The sequence below is a fragment of the Psittacula echo genome, assembly GCF_963264785.1.
Source record: "Psittacula echo genome assembly, chromosome: 22".
NCBI classification, from domain to species: domain Eukaryota; kingdom Metazoa; phylum Chordata; class Aves; order Psittaciformes; family Psittacidae; genus Psittacula; species Psittacula echo.
The window spans coordinates 1,032,566-1,057,299 of NC_137758.1; the positions used below are offsets into that span (position 1 = coordinate 1,032,566).

The 24,734-nt window shown below is 64.5% G+C and overlaps 1 protein-coding gene across 2 annotated transcripts in view; it reads right to left on the reverse strand.

Annotated features, from left to right (window-relative positions):
* Positions 1-5,189: 5,189 nt before the first annotated feature.
* Positions 5,190-24,734, reverse strand: part of NAV1 (neuron navigator 1) — a 55,522-nt gene continuing 35,977 nt past the window's right edge. The window contains exons 7-32 of one of the 2 annotated variants that reach the window (XM_080633075.1): positions 18,712-18,850; positions 18,268-18,565; positions 17,181-17,877; positions 16,618-17,067; positions 16,372-16,413; positions 16,091-16,242; positions 15,306-15,476; positions 14,775-14,827; positions 14,594-14,617; positions 14,435-14,512; positions 14,256-14,339; positions 13,960-14,071; positions 13,692-13,813; positions 11,786-11,982; positions 11,537-11,699; positions 11,251-11,425; positions 10,947-11,044; positions 10,743-10,838; positions 10,434-10,593; positions 10,100-10,335; positions 9,864-10,018; positions 9,175-9,246; positions 8,705-8,901; positions 8,173-8,291; positions 7,779-7,976; positions 5,190-6,962 (exon numbers count right to left, since the gene is read on the reverse strand). In XM_080633075.1, the coding sequence (XP_080489201.1) occupies positions 6,867-6,962; positions 7,779-7,976; positions 8,173-8,291; positions 8,705-8,901; positions 9,175-9,246; positions 9,864-10,018; positions 10,100-10,335; positions 10,434-10,593; positions 10,743-10,838; positions 10,947-11,044; positions 11,251-11,425; positions 11,537-11,699; positions 11,786-11,982; positions 13,692-13,813; positions 13,960-14,071; positions 14,256-14,339; positions 14,435-14,512; positions 14,594-14,617; positions 14,775-14,827; positions 15,306-15,476; positions 16,091-16,242; positions 16,372-16,413; positions 16,618-17,067; positions 17,181-17,877; positions 18,268-18,565; positions 18,712-18,850 (4,384 nt within the window). In that variant the 3' untranslated portion in view covers positions 5,190-6,866. The remainder of the gene's footprint in view (positions 6,963-7,778; positions 7,977-8,172; positions 8,292-8,704; positions 8,902-9,174; positions 9,247-9,863; positions 10,019-10,099; positions 10,336-10,433; positions 10,594-10,742; positions 10,839-10,946; positions 11,045-11,250; positions 11,426-11,536; positions 11,700-11,785; positions 11,983-13,691; positions 13,814-13,959; positions 14,072-14,255; positions 14,340-14,434; positions 14,513-14,593; positions 14,618-14,774; positions 14,828-15,305; positions 15,477-16,090; positions 16,243-16,371; positions 16,414-16,617; positions 17,068-17,180; positions 17,878-18,267; positions 18,566-18,711; positions 18,851-24,734) is intronic. The other variant, XM_080633076.1, reaches the window with a different exon arrangement.

A 24,734-nucleotide genomic window follows, 5' to 3' on the forward strand; every position in this document is an offset into this window, starting at 1 on the left:
GCAGTGCAGCCGATGTTGGCTCAGTGCAGCTGATGCTGGCTCAGTGCTGCTGCTACCTCCAGGATAACGGGCAGCGAGGGATGTGTCCTTGCCCTGCAGAATCAGGGGCACCGGGGCTCTGGGACAGCTCCTGGCAAACAGGGCACTAGTGCTCAGCACGGGGGGGCTGGGGGAGCCGGGGTCAGTAATGGGATAAGGTCAGACCTGGTTCTGAGCTTCACCCAGATACAAGGAGAGGCCAAGGCATTGGCCCAAGAGAGCTCTGGGACTGGCTGGGGGGGGCAGTGAGGCGTTTTGCTGTGTTCTGCTCTTCCTGAGCAGCACAAGTGACATCCCACTGCCACTGCTGGCCTCGATGACCTTGGGTGCATCTCCGCTGCCCCACTCCCGGGCACAGAGACCACACAAGCCACGCTTCTTCCCACCAAAACCCTGCATCCTAACACACCCAGAGGCGCAGAGCAGCAGCAACCCCGAGGGTGCCCGGCAGCCCCCAGTAGCATGCGGCCAGGCGCTGCAGCAGCCAGCAGTAATGCAGCAGTAATGCAGCAGGCAGGAGATGCTCCACACGGCGTGCACCAGTGACACTGCTGCAGCAGCACCTCAGTGTGCGCTAGATGGGAGAGTCCTCATGCCAGGACTGAAGTTTTTGCTGCAGCAGAGGAGCAGGCGGGGAGTCCTTCAGCTCCCTGATGCTGCCACAGTGCAGAGGGACTTTGCTGCAGGACACCCTGCAGTGGGTAGCATCTCATAGTGGGGGACACGCTGCGGTAGGTGACACCCTGCCATAGGTGACATCCCACACTGCCCCAGCCACGATCAGACAGAGGGAGGACAGGAGAGCTCCGGGGACACGCGGAGGCACCGGCACAGTTGGGGTCCCCCCTCCCCGTGCCACAGTCACCTTGCAGCAAGGCCTGTCCCCTGCACAGGCTGCAGAGCTCTGTCGGGACCACTCCTCAGTAGAAGGCTGCAGGGGAGCAGCAAAGTGCTGGGCACCCCGAGGCTGCTGCACCCCGACGCTGACACCCGGCACTGGGGTGACCCCCCCCGCACACCGCTGCACCCCGACGGCTCGCAGCAAGCACAAGAAGGGATGGAGGATCCCGGAGCTGCTGCAACCTCGGCGGGGAAATTCAGCCCGGAGCAGGGACAGCCCGGAGCTGGCTCCCGGCCAGGCCGCTACGGCGGAGCCGCTGGTGCAGAGCAGAGCGCCCGGCCCGAGCCGCTGCCGGGGGTACCGGGCACCGTGGCGCGTTCACCGCCCCTCACCGGGGACAGCCCCGCGCCCCCGACACCCCCAGGGCAGCACCTCAAGGGCAACGCGCTCGGCTCAGGCGCGCTCAGGGATGCGGAGCTGGAGCATCCACCCGGCGGCTCGGCTCTGCACCCCGGGGGAAGCCCCGCACCCCGGGGGAGTCAACACCCCCTGGAGTCCACCGCAAGGGCCCTACCCCGGCGGCTGCACCCGCCTCCATCCTCACCGGCTCCGTCCCCGCTGCCTTCGGGACGCAGCACCCCACGGGCAGCCCCAGGACTCGCGTCCCGGGAGGGGACGCCGCGGGAAGCGCCGATCCCAGCCCCGCTCCCGGCACCGGGACACGGCGGGGAGGTCGCTGCCAACCAAGCCAGCCCCGGCCCGGTCGCGCCCACCGCGAAGATCGCACCCCGGGACCGGCGCCGTCCCGCAGAGTCCGCACCGCTGCGGCACCGAGAGAAAGTTCGGCGGGAGTGCGGGCGGGCACTTACCGGGCGGTGCGGGGCGCGGTGCGATGCGGGCAGTGCGGGCGGTGCGGACGGTGCGGTGCGCGCGGTGCAGGCGGTGCGGGGAGCGATGCGGTGCGGGCGGTGCGGGCGGTGCGGTGCGAGCAGTGCGGGGCGGGCGGTGCGGGGCGGTCGGAGCGGAGCGGGCAGGGCGGGGCGCGGGGCAGGGCGGGGCGCGGTGCGGGGCGGTCGGGGCGGGCGGTGCTGGCGGTCGCTACGATGCGGTCGGTGCTGTCGGTGCGGTCGTTGCGGGGCGGCGGGACCAGCGCGGCGCTGCGGCAGCCCCGGCCCCTCCGGGCTCGCGTGCGGCGGCTCCGCGTAGCTCCGCCCCCCGCCACGAGGCCCCGCCCTCCGCGGTGTCCTCGCACCGGTCACTCGTTACCGGTCGCTCGGACGCTTCCAGGGGTGTCCAGAGGAGGCCATGGAGATGCTGCGAGGGCTGGAGCAGCTCTGCTCTGGAGCCAGGCTGAGAGAGCTGGGCTGGGGCAGCCTGGAGAAGAGAAGGCTCCTGAAGGGGAGACCTGAGAGCAGCTCCAGTGCCTAAAGGGGCTGCAGGAAACCTGGAGAGGGGCTTGGGACAAGGGCCTGTAGGGACAGGCCAAGGGGAACGGCTTGAACCTGCCAGAGGGGAGACTGAGATGAGCTCTTAGGCAGAAGCTCTTCCCTGTGAGGGTGCTGAGGCGCTGGCACAGGGTGCCCAGAGAAGCTGTGGCTGCCCCATCCCTGGCAGTGTTCAAGGCCAGGTTGGACACAGGGGCTTGGAGCAAGCTGCTCCAGTGGAAGGGGTCCCTGGCCACTGGATGAGCTTTAAGATCCTTTCCAACACAAACCAGGCTGTGGGTCTATGAAACAGGGCTGCACCTCCCTGGGGAGGGAGGTGTTGGCACAAAGGCTGTGGGTCACCTTGGGAGCTGCTGCTGTACGTAGGCTGGGTGCTGTAGCCGGGTGCTGTACCTGAGGGATGCTGTGCACACCCGGTGCAGGTACACACGGTGTGGGAAGCAGCAGGTCCTGCTGTAGGTCCTGGTGCTGTACATACATGGTGGCTGTACCCCCAGTGTCCGGTGTTGTGGGGTCCCTGTGCCCTTCCTCATCCCTCGCAGACCCACACCACAGAGACACCCATGAGTACAGGGCCATGGAGCGAGCATGCACAACGCACCCCTGCAGACGAACGGCCGTGGGCCCCCAAAACCAAACCCGTGCTCCCGGTTCAGGATTGCACCCACGGAACTCACCCTTGAACAGGAGCTCGGAGCCGATAGGAAGTGCCCTCTCCTGGCCTTGCATTCGCCACTGCAGCTTGTTACAGCTCAACACCATCCTGTGAGGAACTCATTGCTCCTGGAGGATCTGTCCCTGCTCCAGCATCACTCTTGGGAGTGGAAAACAGCTCCGGGCCACCCTGGGAGGACGGGATCTCCCTTCCCTCCGCTGCTGTTGGCAGCCTCGTCCTCCCCTCGTGTGCTGCTGTGGGGCAGAGCACCCTATCACTGCTCCAGGAACAGTCTCACGCCCGTCCCCCTGTGCTGGAGGTGGCATCCATCACTGTGGCCCTCTCAAAGAGGACGTGGGGACCCGTCCTAGCAAGGTGAAAGGGGCTCCGGGGGTCCCACTCACCCTCTGCACACTCAGGTACAATCTGCCCCCCACAGGGACCCCCCAAGCTTTCAGCATCTCCCAGATCCACCAGGATCTCAAACCAGGAGCATTTCTGCACCCTCCAGACCCAATAGGAGCACAGAGAATGGTTCCCCATGCCAGCACCTCACGAAAGAGCCACGATTTCCACCCAGGAGCATTCCCAAGCCCTCTTCCCGGATTTCGGAGCCCAGGGGCGGCTGCACAGGCACAACCATCCCATCCCTCCCTGCGCAGGGCTAGGCCGGACACAGGACCAGGAGCCAGGTGGAACAGGAGACAACTTTATTGAATCCAATGGTGTTAGACAGACGACCGAGAAGAGACATGCCTGTTGGTGCGGGCAGCGTGGGCAGCAGGAGCTGACTTGGTGCAGGGCTGGATTTGTTGCTGTCTTTCGGAATATCCTCAAAGCCTTTTCCTGGCTTCCTTTTAGACTTCTTTGAAAGGCTCTTGGAAGTGAAAAGAAGGAGTGGTGGGTAAGAGTCCAGATGGTGTTTGTTCCCTATGATTGTTCCCGCAGCTATGTACAACGTGGGGTTGGGTCTCAACATTAGGTAGAAAATGGAGCGAGTTTACAAACGTGGAGGATGCGAGGGGAAAGCAAAGACAGGCGAGAGCAGTAGAAATCGGGACCAAAATCTTAAAGAGAAATTTAAAAAGTGCTATAAAACCCCTGGGCAGGAATACCATGCAGATAGGAAACACAAACCCCAGTCAGTTACACAGATCGTCTAAAACAGGAATTTGTCCTTTTCATCTTTTATTTAATTAAAAAAAGGTTCTTTGTTTTTAATAGAAAAAAGCTAAAATTGTAAGGTTCGGGCCACCGGGCAGCAGCAACTCGAGGGGGCAGGAGGGTGAGGTGCTGGCATCTCCCTGCTCCAGCCCCTCGGGAAGGCTCCTGGTGCACCCAGGGACCATGGGCACCTTTGGAGGTGGCAGCACCCTCGGGGGCAGCAGGCACCGTTGGGAGCAATGGGCACCCTTGGGCACGTTGGGTACCCTTGGGGCAGCAGGCACCTTGGGGGTGACCGGCTCCTATGGGGGTGACAGGCACCCCTGGGGACAACAGGCACCTTCGGGGGTGACAGGGGGATGAGTTGGTGCAACTCTTGGACGTGTCCCCCTGGGGATAGAGGGGCTCAGCCCACAGACGGGGCAGCATCGAGGGATGCTCAAGTCCCCAACTGCTGCACTGGGGGACACAGGGTGCTCAGCGTGAGGCAGGAGGAATCCACTGGGGCACAGCGGCATCGCCCTCACCCTTCCCTGCCCCTTGGGGATTGCTCCTGTGCCACGGCCTCTGGGAAGGATGGGGCAAACCTGCAGGAGAGGGGCTGGGGGACATCCAGCAGCACAGCCCCAAGCGAGCCAGTGATGGGGACAGTTTGGTCCATGTGGTTGTGGCTTTTCGGAGGTGTCAGAAAATAAAGCGGGGCTCTCCCCGATGGGACCCTCAGGGCACGGCACTGCCCAAGCATGGGGCAGCCCCAAAGGCTTTTCTGCCCCATTCAAAGGCTTTCCATGCCCTTTCCTGCCCCAAGGAGGGCGAGAGGGGCTGGAGGGGAGAACCGGGTCCTCAGCGCCAGCCTCGAGCGACTGCTGAGCCGGTGCCTCGTACAATCAGAACAGAAGTCAGCACAGCACAGTTATCACAGAGTACAAAAATGAAATCAAACCAAACCAGAGGAGGAAAGAGGCGCAGGGCCGGGCCCCACCAGCTCACACAGGGCTTTTGACTAGAGACCTATTTACAGCGAGTCCTTAGCCCACAGCGGCAACACAAGAGAAGGCGAACAGAGAGCCCAAGCGTCCAAGCCAGCGCGGGGAGGACACCCCTGTGCAAGGGGCCGGGCTGGCGGCCCCGGGCAGCGCGGGGAGGCTGCCGGACAGACGGACAAGTGAGCACCACGGGGCGCATGGCGAGGCGCCCCGGCCGAGAGCACCAAGGGCAGAGGTGGCGGCTGCCACCGGCAGCAAGGCCGGGCCGTGGAGGAGATGCTGGGGTTTGGATGGGGTCCAGAGGGGCTGAGGCTGCCCCGTGCAGGGACAGGATGGGCTTGGAGAACCAGCCCTGGGGTCACCTCTCCCCAAAAGGCTCTGCAGGGTGAGGGAGCCCAGCTGGGCAGCAGCAGAGAGGAGCGGGGGGATGCAGAGCTGAACTGGGCTCAGGGATGGGGGTGCTGGCACAGCAGAGCATCCACTCGGGGACAGGCGAGGATGGGTGCTGAAGGCAGCAGCTCCAGCTTGGCCGTGCTCAGGCCAGTGCCAGCACCCCTGTCCCATCCCGCCAAGCCAGCTCTGGGGACAGCCACAGGGCACTGCAGCCAGGGCAGGCTGCAACAGCACCAGCCTGAAGGCCATGTGCCCCCTTCCTGCATGGCCGGAGATTAAGGCACCACGGCAGCACCGGGGCTGATCCCCTCCGTGCCAGGCGCCTCCTGTGACACTGCACAGCAGGGCCAAGAGGACACGTGGCATCCCCGGAGCATAACATGGGGCACAGCGAGACCCTGCCAGGGCCTTGGGGAGCCAGGGACACAAGGGACTGCCCCAGCCTAGCAGCACCACGGGGACAACAGCCAGGTTGTGCCCCCCATGGCTGCCCAGGGAGGGAACAGCAGCACCCGCTCCATGCCCCAGCTCCCTCGGGGATGGGATGCCCATGGGACCCCATTCCCAGGGTCAGACCCTGCCTTGTGCTTATGGGGAGGAGTGGGGAGGCACCAGGCGAGGGGCTGCTCCGGAAGCATCCCGCTGCCCCTGGCTGCCATGTCCCATCTCAGCCAAGCTGTGAGGCCCCGGAAGGTGGGTTCAGGGACTGGAGATTGTCCAGTGAGCACCAGTTTTGTGACAGAGGTGGTTTGAGTAGTGGAACCGGTAGCTGCAAATGAATCGAACGGGACATGGAGCTGCTTACAGGGAAGCGATGGGCACTGAGCCACAGGCTCCAGGCCAGGAGAGCAAAGAACCAGAACAAAAAAAGGGACCAAAGCAAAGTCTGGACTCGGCCAAAGGAAGATGGGACTGGGGGGGGAACCAAATAAAATAACCAGAGCAGGGTTTATTGGGCTGTCCTGGCCGCGGCGGCACCATGGCGGGGTGAAACGGGGCAGGGATGCGGCGCCTGCCCTCGGCTACCGGGGGCCGGGTGGAGGGAGCGGGAGCCCCTCACTCCTGTCCTGTGGCCGCACGCTGCCCTGCGCCCCAGCTTCAGCTCCCGCGGGGGGCCTGCCCCACACGGAGCCCTCCCCGCGGCTCCCAGCCCCAGAGCCGAGAGCAGGCGAGAGACAGAACAAACCCAATGAGGAACCAGGCTCCTCCTGCCCCCGGGTCGGGAGCGGGGATGCGCCTCGCGCCGTCCGGACCCAGCTCCCCCGTGCACCAGCCCCGCGCTCCCGCACACCAAAGGGAAGGGAGAGCAGCCCGGCGGGAGCGGGGGCCGGCACGTCCGGGCCTCACAGAGTCGGCTGCAGGTCGGGGTCCACCATGGTCTCGCGGTCTGGAGACTCGATGTAGTTGGCGGCTTCCTGGAGCTTCAGCAGCATGGCCATCTGCGGGGACAGGAGCACCGCGCCGGGGGGGGCCAGGTCAGCCCTGGGGCGGCCGGGGCCACCTCGCCCCCCTGTGCAAAGCAGCCACCCCAAGATGTGCCTTCAGAGGCGATGCAAAGGCTGGAGATGCTGCAAAACCCCTCCCTGACACCAGGATCTGGCCTTGGGCGCAGCCAGGATGCTCAAGGCAGAGTGGGGAGAGGGACCCTGGTGCATCTGCTGGCATCATGGGCAGCAGCCTCGCGGGGTGACACACGTGGGCCAGCCCCAGTCTGTGCATGTGGACATGATGCCCCACGGAGCACGATGCTGTGCCCATTCACTGGCATGCCGCAATGTGCCTCAGTGTGCAGCGTGCCTCCATCCCATCCCACACCCACTGGCCCTCACAGGAGTGCAAAATGTTCCTGCATCACCAGATCAGGGTTTTACACTGAAAAATACCTGGCAAAGTGAAATTCCACCCTGCTCTTCCCTCTCCACCAGCCCACCCTGCAGTGCCCAGTGCAGCAGGGCTGTACCATAGAATGGTTGAGTAAGAAGGGACCTAAAAGCTCCTCCAGCTCCAACCCCTGCCACGGGCAGGGACCCCTTCCACTGGAGCACCTTGCTCCAAGCCCCTGTGTCCAACCTGGCCTTGAACACTGCCAGGGATGGGGCAGCCACAGCTTCTCTGGGCACCCTGGGCCAGCGCCTCAGCACCCTCACAGGGAAGAGCTTCTGCCTCAGATCCAACCTGAACTTCCTCTGTTTCAGATTGAACCCATCACACCTTGTGCTATCCCTACAGTCCCTGATGAAGAGAACCAAGCGTACCAGAGGGTCCGAGTCCAGGGAGCTGGGCGTCGTGTCCTTGACAGTGCGCTCCTCGGGAGGGGAAACGGTGCTGTGGGGCCCGATGGTGGGGGGGGGCAGGTGGTACAGCTTGGACTGGTCCTGCTGCGCTGACGGCCAGGGCAGGGTGTCCCGCACCCACTCCACGGGGTCCTCCCAGGCTGCCTTCTGCCCATGGACCTGCAGGCAGGGAGCAAGTGGCACCCCAAGCCCCTCCAGGACAGTGCTTTGCCCTGCTGCAGCCACAGGGCAGGGGCTGACAGAGATGCCACCTCTGCCCAAAATCCCAGTGCCTCTCCTCTCCCTGCACCATCAGACTCCTGCACCACCATGTCCCCCGGCACATCTGGTTTGCATCCCCACATGCTCTGAGTACCTTGAGCCCATCTTTTGCTCCCTCCTGCAGGTAAGGGATGATGGAGTTGTTCCACAGGTCGATGAACCAGGTCCGGAAATCCTCAATTCCAACAGGGCACGACAGGAAGAAGCAAGGACCTACAGGGAAAATGTGAGCTGGGTCCCCTGCTCCAGCCACTGACACCAAGCCTGGCTGCACAGGGTACCCTGGGCTCCACCACCTCCCGGAAGCCACATCTGGGCAGCATCTGCCTCACACACAAGCAAGGTCCAAGGCAAGTTATGGAGCTGCCAAGCTCAATCTACCCCCCAAAAGCATGGTGAGGCAACAGGAGATCTGCCTGGGAAAGCACAGCTCCTCCGTGCCCAAGGAAAAGGTGCTGGTACAGCAGGGGTCATGGGCTCCTATGGGGCAGGGGAGCAAATGCCACCCAGGGGAGAGTGTGCATCACCCACCGGCTGCTGGTGATGTGGGACTGGGGATAGGGGAAGGTTTTGCCCCAGCCCCTGGGGCTCCCAGCAGTGCAGGGCAGGAGGTGGCAGGGCCGTACCGATGAGGAAGTCGGAGGTGCTGTGTTTCTCCAGGAAGGTGTGTAAGTGGTACCAGAGCTTGGGCACCCAGTCCAGCACGCGCAGCAGCTCCTCCTTGTTGGCGTTGACATCCGTGTCTGACTCCAGCAGCTTCCGCCGCAGGTAGCGCACCAGGAAGCCGTTGGCTGGCTCCACGTTGTTTGAGAAGGTCAGCATCCTATGGGCAAGACCTGGGTATTCAGGGCTGGGTGTCCACTGCTGCCGCTCTGCTCCCCATCGCCCTCAGGGGACCTCCAGCACCCCCATGCCGCATGTGCCCAGGCTGGGGCACAAGGTCCTGCTGGAACGGCAGGGCCAGACCTGCAGCTCGGTCCTCATCAGTCTCCACTCACAAGATGTAGTAGTCCCCAGGACTACCCAGGGGCAGGAGTAGTGGCCTCTGCCCTCCCCAGCCCTGCAGGGATGGTCCCCAGGGATGTACGATTCCTACCTGAAGCTGAGATGGAGGCCATGGTTTGGAGTCATCTTCACAGGCTGGTTGGTGGTCCCAATAATGTAGGGGCTGAGGGAGTGAGAGAGAGAGACAGTACCCATGAGGAAAAGCCCCCAGCATCACCCCACCTGTGGCAGAGCCAAGGCAGCCTCATCTCCACGGTCCAGGTTTCTTCCTGACAGTAGCAGGCACCATGTACATGCCCAGGAGACTGTGCTGGAGCGGGATGCAGCAGGATACAGTAGGATGCAGGGGTGCAGTGGGTTGCAGTGAGATGCACTGGGAGGCAGGGGTGCAGTGGGATGCAGCAGGATGCAGGGATGCAGTGGGATGCAGCGGGATGCAGCGGGATGCAGCGGGATGCAGCGATGTAGTGGGATACAGTGGGATGCAGCGGGATACAGTGGGATGCAGCGGGATACAGTGGGATGCAGCGGGATGCAGGGATGCAGCGGGATGCAGTGGGATGCACTGGGAGGCAGGGGTGCAGTGGGATGCACTGGGAGGCAGGGGTGCAGTGGGATGCAGCAGGATGCAGGGATGCAGTGGGATGCAGCAGGATGCAGGGATGCAGTGGGATGCAGTGGGATGCAGTGGGATGCAGTGGGATGCAGTGGGATGCAGTGGGATGCAGTGGGATGCAGTGGGATGCAGTGGGATGCAGTGGGATGCAGCGGCGCTCTCACCATTTGTGGTACTTGCAGGTGAGTGCGCCATTGACGAGCTCACTGATGGAGCCTGCCTCACTGAGGTCATCCAGGAGGATCACCAGCGGCACGTCCGCTGTGCCCGTCTCCCGGTCGATCTGGTTGGCCAGGTTGGAGAGGTACAGCTGCAGGTCCTGCAACAAGCGGGCTGGGCGTCACACGTGGCATGGCCCGCAGGGACCGCAGCACCAGTCCTGGCTGCTGCGTGCCCTCACCTTGCAGGACTGCTGGTGCATGTTGAAGGTGCTGACAATGCCCTCGGTGACGTCCCGACCCGAGCGCTCCACCAGGTACTCGGCCAGGCGGTTGGTCAGGTAGGTCTTGCCGGTGCCGCTGGGGCCCGAGAGGATGAGCCGCCGGTGCTTCAGCAGGAGGCTGATGTAATGCTGCATCATGGGCTTGGGGATGAGGGTCTCGAACACCAGGCTGTCCACGCACTTCTCCTTCAAGCCTGCAGGCAGTGGTGGGTTGAGGGTCCTGCTCGCACCCCACAGCGCCACAAGGCAGAGGGAAAATGGGACAGTGATGGACATTCTCCACCATACTGACCTTTGAGCGTCACCACGATGCTGGTCAGGCCCCGGCGGCACAGCGGCAGCTCTGGTGGCTCTGTGTCCAGCACCCGCTTGATGTGGCTGATGCTGTACCCATAAACAGACTCGGTGCTGAGCCCCAGCGTGGAAGCAGGATCCATCTTGGTGATGTAATCCTACATGGACAAGGACAGGGCTGTCAGGGAGCAAGTGGTGCTCAAGCAGCTCCAGGAGACCCTTACGGACCTGGGCTAGGGAGCATCCAGCACGGTGGAGCAGTGTAAAAGGAAGGCTCTCAAAAGAGGGGTCCTCATCATGCTCCTACCTTGAAGACCTGACAGACAGCCTCATCCAGCATCTTCCAGTCCACCTTCCCGCTCACCTTGGTCCAGCCCAGGAAAAACTCCTGCTGCTTGAGGTCCTAGGAGCCAAGATCGAGGTGCGTGGAGGTGGAGCACCACATCCAGCCCCGGAGAGGCATTTCTGCCCCTTGTCCCGAGCCATGGCTCCCCACAGAGCCCACACCTACCCCCTTGATGATGTGCTGGGGTGGCATGCGCACCACGATCCGCAGCATCAGCTCGTCCTTCTGGGTGCCGGCGCTGACGGCATCCATGGGGGACACATCTGGGGACAGAGCGGTGAGCGCTGGTGGGGAGACCCGCGCCACCCTGCCCAGCTGAGCCAAACCCTGCTGCGGCTGATTGTGGTGCTGGCCCCACGCTGTTCCCATGCACAGCTCCCTCCTCCTCCAGGAGAGCACCTGCACATTCCCCCCCATCCACACCTCTTTGTGGCCTCCCCTGGCTGCCAGCAGCTCTGTCAGCCCCTACCTGAGTCCCCCAGGCTGGGGCTGAAGGCATGGCCAAGGGTGAGACCCAAGGAACGCCGCGGTGAAGAGGAGGCCGATGAGCTCGTGACATGGCCAGGAACGGAGCCTGGCACCGCCGAGGGCCCCGGAGCCACTTTGAGCCGGTCGTTCTCAGCCTTCAGGAGATCCACCTCCAGCTGGGGAGAAGCAGGCACAGCACGGGGTGAGGAGCAGCATCCCGGGGCTGCAGCGGGGCTGTGGGCACACAGGGGCTGCAGCCACCCCGGTCCTCCCTGCAGCCTCCTCACCTGCATGTTGTGCATGGTCTCCCGGAGCTGCTCCAGCTGGTGGGCTGAGTTGAGGGCTTCCAGGCGGATGTCCGTCAGCTTCATCTCCTTCTCCCACAGCTCCGACCGCAGCTCTGACACCTCCTTCTTCTCGGGCTCGCCCTCCCCATGGGCCTGGAAGAGCCTGGACCGAGAGAGAAACCGAGTCATGCACACGTCCAGGGCAGGAGCCTGCAGCCCCTGTGACCAGCCCTGCCCGGCCCCACGTACTCTGCCGTGTCGATGCCCACGGAGGAGGATGTGGAGGATTTGATGGAGGGCGAAGCGGTCTCCGTGGAGCCGTGCTGCAGCTTGGGGGAGGAGGGGGCCGACGAGTCCGGCGTGGCGATCTCCTCGATGTCGGAGTAGGACGAGGCTGATTTTGGTCCCTTCTTGATGCTGAAGGCTTTGTTGAAGGAGCTGCGCAGCTATGGGAGACGAAAATGCTTCTGTTAGAGACAGGCGCACAGTGCAGCTTTGCAAGTCCAGGCCTGGAACCCCCAACTGCTCAGGACCCACAGACAGTCTGAACTGGGACCAGTAACCCCACATCCATCACCAAGCAGCATCGTGCCCTGTCGCTGACCTGGGAAAGGCAGCGGCCTAACATCATCTGCTGGCAGAGCTGATGGACAGGGGTGCACGTCTGCTTGTGCAACGCTGCAGCCCCACAGTGGGGCCCATGTCCTGGTCAGGCTCCCCCCAGCCCTGCTCCCCACCATCAGGGTGTTCAGGCACTGCACCAGCACCCTGGTCCCTCGGGAAGGGCCGGCTCCATCCTCACATTCACGCAACCATCCCAGCATTTATAGGGACACCCCCCTGCACCAGCCACTGCAGAGCTGGGGTCCTGGTGCAAGGGGACAATTTCAGCCCCACAGCTCCCCATCTGCCCTCAGGGCCCCTCTGGAAGCATGGGGGGGGGCAGCCAGCCCTCCTCGAGACGTCCCTGGGGTGCTGGCCGGGCATGCAGCATGCACAGAGCACACACAGCGCAGGGGTGAGCAGCACACCATGGGCAGGAGGGTGATGGACACTGCACGGGGGCCTGAGGGACAGCAGCAGGATGGGCACCCTGGGCTCACACTGTGCCCCCCAGAGGGCCAGGGTCTGCTCCAAGAGGAGGAAGAGAAAGCGGGGTGAAAACAGTCAGGATGCAGCCCAGTTCCCACAGGCACCAGGCAGGCTGCTCTAGAGTGTGCCCAAAAGCAAAAGCGATGCATTTCAGAGTGAAAACACAAAACCAGATGGGTGCCAGGCTGTGCTGATGGCAGAACAGGGGAGCACTGGGACCCACGTGGGTCCTCCAATGGGGATGCCACCTGGTGCCGGATCCGGCCAGCCCTGGCAATGCAGAGATGGGCAGCACCACAGGCAGGGCTGCAGAGAGGTCCCTATCCCAAAAGATCCAACTCCGGGGAGTCAGGAGCGTGCCTGCCTTCCCCAGGCAGAAGGGGACTGTCCCCATCACGGGCCACATCCCCATCCCAGCCCCTCCTGCTGCCTCAGGGCTGCCCAGGGCAGTTCAGCCCCTCCATGTGGGTGCGTAGTTTGCCTGTCACACCAAAGGAAGCAGCCAAGGCCTGCGCAGCCCAGCTGGGTGCCGGGATAGCCCATGCAGGGGTCAGAGCCAGTGGGATGGATGGGATGCGCGGTGTCATGAGCACCGTCCCGCGGGATGGAGCGCGGCCCTGGGCGGGCGCAGCGGGCGGTGGAGGGGACGGTGCAGGACTTACCTCGTACACCTGGAAAAAAAGGGTTGAGGTCAGCATAGGAGGAGAGAAACAGAACAAAGGAGACTTAATCACACGTCCAGCTCGGAGCTGCCTGGTGTGGGGATGGGGCTGCCGGCCCCCCGACAGCCGGAGCCTGGGCGGGCACAAGGGGGACATGTGGGAAAGACCAAGGGAGCAGGCATGCGGGGCTCGAGAACTCCAGAGGGGCTGGGGAAGTCCTGGCCAACACATCAAGACACAGACCCACGGTGGGAGCACGCTCCTCACCAGCGCTGTCCCCAGGGGACAGAGGAGACCAACACCACAACGCCAAGGTAGCCAAGAGCAGCCAGTTTGTGGGGCTGACCCCAACCAGACCCTGCCAAGCCCCATCCTTCCCACCAGCGCCCCATCCAACCCACCCAGCTCTTCTTCTTCTTCTTCTTGGCGTCGGCGTCCTTGCTGCTGCCGATGCTGGAGTGGCTGGTGATGCTGTTGAGGCTGGAGATGCTGTCCGAGGAGTTCTGCCGTTTGATACGCAGCTCTGTGGCCAGCAAGGGAAGCAGGAGAGATGGGGACAGGAGCTATCAGCAAACTGCATCTGCCCCAGCACCAGAGCCACCCACACCCTCCTCCCTGTGCCCCTTTCCTTCTCCCACCCAAACACCTTCTGAGCTCTCAGAGCCTTACCTTTGGGGGTGACCTCAGTGCCATTCAGGGCACCCTGGATCACAGCTTGGGCCTCCGAGTTCTTCTTCTTGAGGAAGTCAATGGTCTCCCGCAGGTCCAGCAGCTCCGTGTCCTGGGGGAGCAGACGGGAGCCATAGAGCACATCCCAACCGCGCAGCACCCACCCCAAGAGCACCCTTGGGTGCTGGGCAGTGCTGCAGCAGGTCCACCCGAGTCCAGCACCCCCCAGCCCCACGGGCACCCTTCGGCACCACCATCGCCTACCGATGCCCATGGGGCACCCCAACAGCACCCACCTTCTCCTCAGCGGTCTCAGCCAAGTGCCGCAGGCGGGAGGTCATGCTCACCAGGCTCTGCTCAAAAGCCGCTACCAGGTTGGCCTGGGAGGAGGGGAGCAATGGGTGAGCAGCGATGCCCGGTGCAGGGGTAACCACGGCCGGGACCCGGCGCGATGTGCCCTGCGGTGGGGACTCACGTTGGCGGAGAGCTGGGACGTGAGCGTGGCCACCTTCTCCTGCGAGGACTCCAGCTCGCGGCGCAGCTTGCGGATTTGCTGCGGGAAGAGAGCGCAGGGGTGAGGGCCCGGGCGCTGCCGCTCGCCCTGCGGCGGGCACGGAGCGGAGCGCGGGCTCACCTCGGACTGCATCTTCTCCTCAGCCTGGCAGCGTAAGAGCAGAGAGAGACAGAGGCAGGCAGTCAGAGGGCAGGAGGCACGCACAGGCTGGGCGCGAAGCAGAGGCATGCACAGAGCCCTCCCCTGCCCGCCCCGGGCCCCCCCAGCCATGCACGAAGCGCAGCACAGAGGTGGCTCTTACAGAGGAGTAGGTGGAGGACGCGCTGGAGGCCAGGGACAGCACCGATCCGTGAACTGCAACAGAACAAAACCCCCGGGTCAGCGTGGCCCTGGCCACCGGCGTCCCGGGGCTGCGGGTGCAGGACACAGCAGGGTGCAGGGGATGCAGCTCCTGGTGCAGGGGGGTCTGCAGGGGTCAGAGGGTGGGATTTGGGACGGCAGCAGCTCGGCACTGCCCGTGCAGGTGTGAGCTCCCTGGTCTGTGGTGTGCAGAGCATCCTCCTCCTGCACTCCCCTCTCTCGCTGCTTTGGTGCCCCCCTCCCCAGTGCCACAACACCCAGTGCTGACACAGGGACACGAGGCACCCACAGGGGTCAGAGGCCAGTGCAGGGTCCACCAGGCTGCTGTCCCCTGCTCTGACACCGAGGACAGAATGCACCAACCCACCCGAGACGGCTCCAGCAGCACCAGGAGGAAGGGACACGGGTATGGGGAGCCCCAGCATCACCCCGGGAGGCCCCTCTGCCTAGGCAGGGTGCAGCTCACTCTCACCATCGTCCACAGGGTCCCGGAAGGAGCCCGAGCGGATCATGCCCTTGGGCTTGTCAGCCAGGGAGAGGGTGCTGCCCATCTGGGATGTGCTGTACAGCTCAAAGGTGGAGTCGTGGGTAGGGATGCTGTTGGAGCGGGTGATCCGCGGGGTTGCGGTGGCAGTGGGGCTCACTGCAAGGAGAAGGTGGGGAGAGGCAGGGTCAGAGTCGCGCCAGGAACCTGGGATTGGGACGGGAAGCAGGGCTGGGAGCAATCCATGAGAGCTGGGATGCAGAGAGGAAGCAGGGATGGTTGTCCCAAAGCAGAGAAGGGCTGGGGGAAAGCTAAAACACAGATTTACACTGAGAAGACCTGGCCACCACCACCAAGGGCTGAGAATCAAATCCATTGCCCCAGGGCAAAGCAGGCACCACCATGCCAGAGCCCATCATCTGCACATGCAAAAGGGCAGCACCTCATCACCCCGCAACCCCAACCCATCTGCCTGGACCCCCCAGACCCTCCAGGAACATGGAGGTCCTGGCAAGAGCAGGGCAATGCTCACCCCCTGCCCTGCTGGGCACCCCTAGAGAAGCTGGGAGCTGTGGCCAGATCCCTGAGGGTAGACGAGATGCCCTGAAGCGGAGGTGATGGACATCCCTGGCCCCAAAGCAGCACCTCAGTGAGCCGAAAGCACCGGGCACTGGGTGTTAGGGCTGCTGGGGGGGGTCGAGGAGAAAAGCAGCACCCATCAGCCAGTCCCACATGCGGCGATGGGGACCAGGGGACATGGGGAGGGCACTGACCGATGCTGGTGAGCGGCCCCTTCCCAACCAGCGCCATGGGGAGAGATGGGGGCGAGGGCAGCTCCTGCTGATCATCTGCCTCGGGCAGCCCGCTGCTGATGGCATGGGAATGGCGCCGCTCCTTGGCCTCCTCCTGGGAGTGGAGCTGGTACCTGGAGAGCAGAGCCATGGTGAGAGGGACCAGCACTGCCCTGGCTCCTGCCCGCTGCGGTGCAGCCCCCCCCGGAACCTCCACATGGGCCCTCCCCAGCACCATCCACAAGTGAGTCAGGCTCTTTTACCTCAACCCTTTCTTGGGCAGTGTGTTCCTGTCGCGGTTGGCACTGGAAGGGAAGGAAAGAGCAGTGACATCCCTGAGCAGACAAGGCAAGGTGCCACGGGGGCTCAGCTGCAGGGACAGGGAGCTGCTCCCCAGAAATGAGACAGGAAAAGCTTCCGGAGCAGGCAGAGCTCATGGCAGGATGGCAGCGAGGGACCCGAGCCCACAGAGGTGCCCTGGCAGCCCCATGCCCTCCCTGCATCCGTACCTGTCCAGATGTGCGAGCCGGGGGCTCCCGCTCCAGCCCAGCTCTCCTGCCTCTTCCTCCTCCTCCGTGCTGGCGGGGGGAGCGGCAGCAGGGGCTGGGGTGGTGGCGCTGCCCCCGGAGAAGGCACTGGGCAGGCTCATGGGCATCTGCAGGGATTCCATGCTGCGGTGCAGGCCGGAGAGCTTGGGGTACATCCTGCCCTCCTTGGGGACGCTGAAGCCGCCCATGAGCTCCAGGCCCTGGGAGAAGCTGGCCGAGTTGATGTTGAGGATGGGGGCAGGACTGGGGCTGAAGCAGGGCGCAAGGTGCCCGCTGCCCGGGTGCAGGTCCTGCAGCTTGGCCGAGTGCGGCGGCGGCAGCTCGCTGGAGGAGGGCAAGTCCAGGCTGTTGGAGTTGACCTTGTCCAAGTTGGCCAACGAGGGAGGCTTCACGTAGGTCTTGGCAGCCGCTCTGGAGGGGGAAAATGGGCGAGGAAGCGGGTGAGGCTCTGGTGCTGGGCACGGCTGAGCACTGGGCACAGCCATACCAGGCACGGGCTGCCCTTAGCGGTGTCAGGGTCATACCTGAGAGGGGTGGGGGGCAGCTCGGCCACCTTGGCCGCGGCTGGGAGGTTGCCCTGTGCTTTCGGGGTGCTCTCAGGTGAGCCAACGCTCTTCAGCGTCCCGCACTCGGAGTCAAGCGCCACTGCCTTCGCCTTGGCCTTCTCCTTCTCACGGTCCGTCTGGTTCACGGGTGCTGGGGTGCCACGGCCAGTGCCGACCTTGGACGGCTCCTTGAGCCGTGACACTGAGATGCTGCCCTGCTTGGTGCTCAGCAGGCTGGGATCGATGCTGCTGCTGACCGGGCGGTTGGCACCGCGGCCACCGGTCACACTCATGGAGCTGGACTTGGCCGGCCGGGGCAGGCTGCGGTACTGGATGTTGGACCGAGCGCCTGGGGCCAGGAAGCCGGGCTCGGCTGCGTTGGAGACGTCCAGGCTTGTTTTCCTGCCACTGACCGGCTTGACAGGGATGCTGGAGCTCTTCTGGATCTTGCCGAGCGTGGCCGAGCCCCCAGCCTGCATGACGGTGGCTGTGCCAGTGGCAGGAGCTGGTTTCTTGTAGCCAAAGGAGCTGGAGGCCGAGGGGCGCGTGAGACCCGAGGGTGGTTTCTTGGCATCAGCAGCGCGGTCACGGCCGGCGTCAGAGGAGGAACGCTGCAGGCCTGTGCTCTTCACAGACAGCTTGCTCTTGTCCGTGGCTTTGGTCTCAGGCTTGCCCGCTGGGGACAAAAGGACAGGTTAGCATCTTAGAGACCTTTGGGAGTAGACTGGGACAGCAGCATCAGTGATGATAGAGAAGGGATGCGCTATCATCCCAGGAGTCAGGGCAGAGCCACAGCCAGGCCCCCCGTGCACCCAGCCAGCCTCCAGCCTGGTGCATGGCCACACTGCCATGGGGCAGGCACAGCCCTGGGCAAGCAGCACTTAAGAGTGGAGCCAGACCCACAACCTGCCTGCAGGGACCAAGCAGCCCTGGACCCTCTCCAGACCCCATCTCTGAGCGCAGCCACAGGGCACCCCATGGCCAACGTGCTTGGGAAGGTCCATGAAGGCACCACCCAACCCTCTCCCCATCACTGGAGCTGGACCCTGCCCAACCTGGGCCTCACCTGCTACTTTGAGGGTGCTCTGCGCTGTGTGTGTGATGGGAGAGGTCACGGCCACCGGAGGGGTCTTGCCCTTCTTGAGGGAGCCCGGAGTGCCCAGGCTGACGGGCTTCTTCAGCTCCCCACCCTTGGAGCCCTCCTCGCCACCCTCCGAGGGCTCCCGCCGCCACTTGGAGGATCCATGCTCCATCTTGAGGCTGCTGCTGTCGTAGTCCAGCTTCTTGGGCGCCTTGTCCTCGCCCTCGCAGTACCAGCTCAGCCCGCTCTCGGCCAGCGAGCGCTTCTCTGAGTCCGTGCGTAGCTGTGGGCAGAGCGGGGTCAGTCCTGGCACCCATCCCCAGGGAGCACTGATGCACCGGACACCCTGTGCCCTGGCACCCTCCATCCTCTCTTTCCCATAGAGGTGGTGTTGGCACCATGCTGGGTCTGGGTACCGCAGGAACCTACCGCTATGGCCGAGTTCCTGCGCGAGGCGGTGGGGGTGGAGGGCAGGGAGTTGAGCGAGGAGCTGGCGTTGAACTCCTCCGAGCTGAGGTTGTCAGAGGCATCGCTGAGGCCGCTGCTGATGGAGCTGCTCTCATCCCAGCTGCGAGGGCAGAGACAGCGTCAGAGCCCCCAGCACAGCCCCACGGGTCCCCTGGCACAAACTGGGGCACCCTCGGCAGGCTCAGCCCAGTGCCCCGCTGGCACACCGCACAAGTGACCCCACATCTCCCCGTTATGGCCCCTGTGGGGTTTGCTGGGGGATGGAGGGTACCTGTGCCCCATGGGAGATGCCCGTTTCCCAACAGCAGGGCCACGGAGGAGCGGGAGGAGCCCAGCAAGCATCAGAGCCCCAGCAGCCGGTGAAGCTTAGTGTCACCCAAGTGATGCTGTGACCCTCCTGAGCTGGGGACAGGACAACGTGGCCTGGCAGAGGAGAAGGTGTCTCCCTGCGCCTCTGCCAACCAGGCACCACCATTTCCTCCAGGGTACCGTCTGATGACATCGATGATGGTATCCAAACCTCAGGATAGAGCCACACAGGCAGCACCAGCACCCTCCAACACTCCCATACATCCTGCTTTTTCCCAGACACTGGGGAGTGGCCAAAGCCAGGATGGACACAGCCCCTGTGTTCCTACAGCAGCTTTTGGGACACAGCCCTGCAGGCACCGCTGCCCAGGTAGGGATTTAATCCCAATGACGTTCCCAGAACGTGCTGCTGGGCCACCCAGCTCCAAGCATGTCCCACCATCAGCCCCTGTGCTGCGGATGACTTCTCACCACAACAGAAATCCCACCGCTAGCACAAAGCAAAGCTCCTCTCCCAGGCCAGCATCACCCTCGGAGCAGGAAGCACTGGGAGCACGGCCAGGCTCCAGTGAGCTGCGTCCTGCAGGCACATGGCTGGGACCAGACATGGTGCTGGGTCTCTTCAGCCTGGTTTTGTGGCCTGGCAGGAGAAATCCCAAACACTTTCCCAGCCTCGCATGGGAAGCTGCTGCTGTCCCAGCCCCAGGGAAGCCTCATGAAACAAGGTCAGGAAGGGGCCCCAGACCCTCCTCAGCAACCCTATGCCAAGAAAGGTCAACACGGAAGGTCACGGGTGACATCCCAAAAGCACTCAAGCCACGGGGCGACGCCTGGGGGCTGCTGTGGGGTGTCTCTGGCTCTCATGGGACACATGACTGGCACAGAGGGGTCCCCAAAACTGGCACAGCAAGGACAGCCTCAACTCAGCTACTCCACAGCACCAACAGCAAACACAAGCACTGGAGCACAGCCGACCTCAGCACCCCCCAGACCCTAACCAGTCCCACTTTGTGCTCCAGACGCTCCATATCACACTGACCCATTCCCCCCTTCCCTACAGCCGGCACCGCACCAAACCCGCTGCTGGGAGCGCCAGGCAGACACCGCCTGGCCCAGGAGGGATGCCCCAGGACGGATGCCCCAAGAGGGATGCCCCAGGAGGGATGCCCCAAGAGGGATGCCCCAGGAGGGATGCTCCAAGAGGGATGCCCCAGGAGGGATGCCCCAGGAGGGATGCCCCAGGAGGGATGCTCAAGCACAGCGCGACCGCTCCGCGGCGCTCCCCCGCACCCGGAATCCTCCCGCCAGGCGGGTCCCGGCGCGGCCTCTGCGATGCGCACCCGGACCGGGGGAAGCGGAGCTGCTCCGCTCCGCTCCCCTCGCAGCCGGGTCCCGGCACGCCGGGCGCTGCAGGTGCGAGGCGGGGGGAGCCGCCCCGATGCTGCGGTGCCGGGCGGTGCCGCGCTGCCCGGGTCCCCCCGTGCGGCTCGGCCGAGACAAAGCAGCGCCCGCGGTGTGGACCCGGGGCTCGGGGCTTTGTCTGCCGGGACCGGGCTGCGCCCGCCCGCCCAGTGCCCGCTCGGTACCTGCTGGCCAGGCGCGGGGCGCGGCGCGGTCTCCCCACCCGCAGCATGGTGCTGCCCGCGGCGGCGCGGCCCCGACAGCGGGAACGGGAACGGGAACGGGAGCGGCGGCGGGACCGCCCCGTGCTGCCCGCGCCTTAAAGCGGCCGCAGCCCCGGCCCGGCCCCCCCCCGGCGCTGTCCCCGAGCCCCGCCCCGACCCCGCCGGGATGGGCTCGGACCAGGCTCCCTGAGTCCCCCCTTCCCCTCCTTTGGCCGTGCCCCCCTACCCAGCTCCAGTGCCCCCAGCCCACCACCCCTGTCCACGGTGCCCCCCAGCCTCAGCCCAGCACCCGCGGTCCCCAAACCCACCCTCGGACTTCACAGGCAGCAGCAGTGTCCCCAGCCCATCCACAACGCAACTCCAGTGCCCTACTCCCAGCCCCAGTGCTCCCCAAACCCCCCCACCACAAAGGCACTACACCCGGGCTGTGGGTCCCACAGGGCTCTGCTCCTGCCCAGCCCTACGGCGGGCTGCTCGCTGGCTCCCTACGCCTCATTGCTCCCAAAAGCCCCTTTTTGTCCTTTTTATCTCTGTCAGAGCCAGAGCTGTGCCCCAGTGCCGGGATGCAGGCGTGGGGGTCACCTTCATCATCCCCACCGCGGCAGAGAGAGTTAACTGCAGCCTGGGCAAAACAGACCCTGTCCCTTCGGGCTGAGAAACCAGGGATTCCTCGAGCCTTCCTGGGAAACGCCTCTTGGCTCCCTCCTCGCTGCCCCGTGCTTGCCCCAGCGAGGCGAGGCGCTGCAGCATGGCACGGCCGGGATGCGGGATGCGGGATGTGGAGCCTGACCATGCCCCTGCCTACTGAGCAGCCACTGCCCGCACCCACCGACCCACGGCAGCGGCTCTCGGCCCTTGGCTGGGGCTCACAGTGTGGGACCCCCAGTCGGCAACCAGCCCTGCGGTGGGGCAAAGGCTCCCCGTCTGTGTGCACCAGCACGGCACGTCCAGCACCATATGCCTGTGGTCCCTCTGGCCTGGCATGACACCGGATTCATCCCCTCCGTTCCCTGCTCCTGGCCGGCTGCCTCAGGAACCGCTTGGAGCAGCAGCTCTGGCTCTTGCTGCGCCCAAAGCTGGACTCAGGGAACCCAGGGTGGGATGGGGAGCTGGCATGGTGGATCCCAGGAAGGGCAGCTTTGAGCCTACCAGAGCCAGCAGAATGATGGAGATGATGGCAGAGCATCGCTGCTGGCCACAGCAGCCCCCCAGGAGCAGCACCAGCACAGCCCCATTGCAGAGGAGCACCCACAGCCCATTTCTCGGCAGGGGTTGCTGCTGGAGCCACCCAGGTCTCCCAGTTTCATCCATCTCACACTGGCACCGACACCTTCCCACCGGCACCAGTCGGGGCTCCCAGCACTCGTGTCCCTGCCAAATGGACTGAAGCAGCCCCCCCCGGGCTGCCCTGGCCCTTTCCTCCTGCTCTGCCTGGTGGCTGCAGGGCAGGAAATAGGGGCCTTGCACCAGGAGGTCTCCACGCCCCACAGCAGTGGGTCATGGGCACCAGGGGAGCTCTGCTGAGGTGCCACCAGTGTCCCCCATGCTGCTCGGGCAGGATGGGTGTGGAAGGCACGGCACAGCGGGGGCTCTGCCCTCCCCCCCTTCTCCTCCACTTAATGGGGCAGAAAAACCAATTAGCTCCATGAATCACCATCGGGGGGTTGGGGGCTCCCCGCAGGCACGGGCAGGGGGGCTCTGTCCCCCCCACATCCACCTCAGCGCATCACAACACCCATGCTCCTGCCCCCCTGACTCCGTTAGGATCCCCCCAGCCCCGATGCCCCCATTACCCAGGGTACCCTGACTCCAGGTGCTTCCCGCCTGCATTTCCTGCAGTCGGATCTGGCACCCTTTGCTCAGAGGAACCAGGGGCTGCAGGTGGGGAAACTGAGGCAGGGAAGTGGGGTCTGATCCACGCGAGCTCACCCAGCAGGAGAGGATCAGCATCACATCCCAGGAGTCATCCAGTGCCCTATGCCCCAGGCACTGCCTCTGGTCCCCAGCTCCCCCATGCAACGCAGAGCGGTGCCTTGGGGTGTCAAACAGCACTCACAGCCCGAGATCAGCCACAGACCCTGCCACGGCCCTGGCCACCATGAGGGGGAACAATGTGGGGTCACCCCTGACCCCCCCGATGCCTGCACAGGGATCTCCGGCTGCTCCGGGCAGGCTGACACACGGACGGGCCCGGGGCAGCGCTGGGTGGGGAGCGCTGTGACTCATCCCGCTTGCGAAATCCCTCTTTTCCCCATGTCCAGACACGCCAGTGGCCTCGGACACCTTGGGCCGCAGCGGCCAGCACATGGCTAAAGCAGGACTTGAGCTCCCCGGGTGGTGGTGGCTGTCAGGGCAGACCCCCTGGGCACATGGGCTCTGCTCCGTGTCCACATCCAGCCCCAACAAGCAGCCATGGAGGGCAGCAGCTTCCCAAACCCTGGGCCTGTGTTGGCCCCTCCGAGCCTCTCAACCCTGAAATCCCCTTCCCAAACGTTCCCCATGTGGCTGTTGCCAGAGCTGGGGCTCAGTGCTGGGCACCTCAAGACAAACCCCAATGGAAGAAGCAGCACAGAGGAAGGGCTCTTCAACCCTTCAAGGCCAGGTTGGACACAGGGGCTTGGAGCAAGCTGCTCTATGGAAGGTGTCCCTGCCCGTGGCAGGGGTTGGAGCTGGATGAGCTCTAAGGTCCCTTCCAACCCAAACCATTCCATGGTTCAATGGCAGCGGTGCCCAGCAGGGTTAAGGGGCCCCTTCCTGGGTCCATCCCCTGTCCCCAGCAGGGGCCCTGGCATGCGGTGCGGTGCAGCCCCACATCCCTCCTGCCCCCCCAGGGCAGGCCCCACGCACACAGCAGGACACGTGCAGGGCCACGGCCGTGCCCCACGGGATGTCCCCGCTGAGGAATGAGCTCACGGGCGGGCCGGGGCGGTGGTGAGGGGTCAGCCTGGACCGGCCGCAGCCGAGCGCCAGCGCCAATCCTGCTCGGAGCAGGAGAAGGGGGCGGCTGCTCCCCCGGCACCCGCGGGGAGCTGAGCCAAACATCTGCTGCTCACAGAGCTCAAGGAGCTGCGAGGATGCTGGGGCCAGGCCAGCCGGAGCCAGCTCCACAGCATCCCTCCTGCAGGAACGCTGTTGGCAGCCCCCAGCTCCGCCAGCGCGGTCCCCAGCACCCAGTGGCAGCACCATGGTGGCACAGGACAATGCCGTGAGCTGGACACATGCGTCCACCCCTGAACCACGCAGCGCTCCACAGTCCCAATGCCAAAGGCTCCAGCTCCTGCCCCTGAACAGAGGCAGCTGCCTCCTGGGGGTGTGGATGCTGCCGGCACTGCAGCGGGATGCAATGGGACACAATGGGATGGAATGGGATGATGCAATGGGATGCAATGGGATGCAGTGCTACCTCCCTTTCCGTCCCAACAAAAACCAAGTCCTCAAATCCCAGGGTTGCACAAGGGCTTCCCCATGGCACTGAACACCCCAGGGGACGTGCACAGCCGCAGGGATCGGCTCCGGAGCGATGCTTGAGGCCTTGCAGCACACGTGGATCATCTGCACTCCTGCAGCACCGCAGCGAAAAGGCGCTGACTCAGCAGCCAGCCCTGCTCGCTCCCTCTCTGCTCCCCTGGCTCTGTGCTTAGGGATGGCAGGATCTGGCCCGGCAGCCCCTGTGCTTTGCCGGCGGGGAGGATGAGTCCTGCCTGAGTGTCCCTATGGGATTCTGCCACCACGGTGTACCTGAGCTGCCCCAGTTTATCCCTGGGGAGCTGCCAGCCCCACAGCACCATCTTGGGGCGCACGGCGGAGCTCAGGTTTCATGTCCCCATGGGTCACCTTGTGCACCGGAGCCAGAGAAGGGTGATCTCCTTCTCCTCTGCCCCCTCGGAGCGGCTCTGCCCTGGACCACGAGATGCTGTGGCACGGCCAAGGTCACAGAGCAGGTCCCTTCAGCCCCCTGGCGCCCTGCACTGCTGGAAACATGAGGGTCACCTCGGGGAGGTGCTTGGACCCTGCTGAGCCCTTGGCACTGAAACCTGATGGACCCCCCTG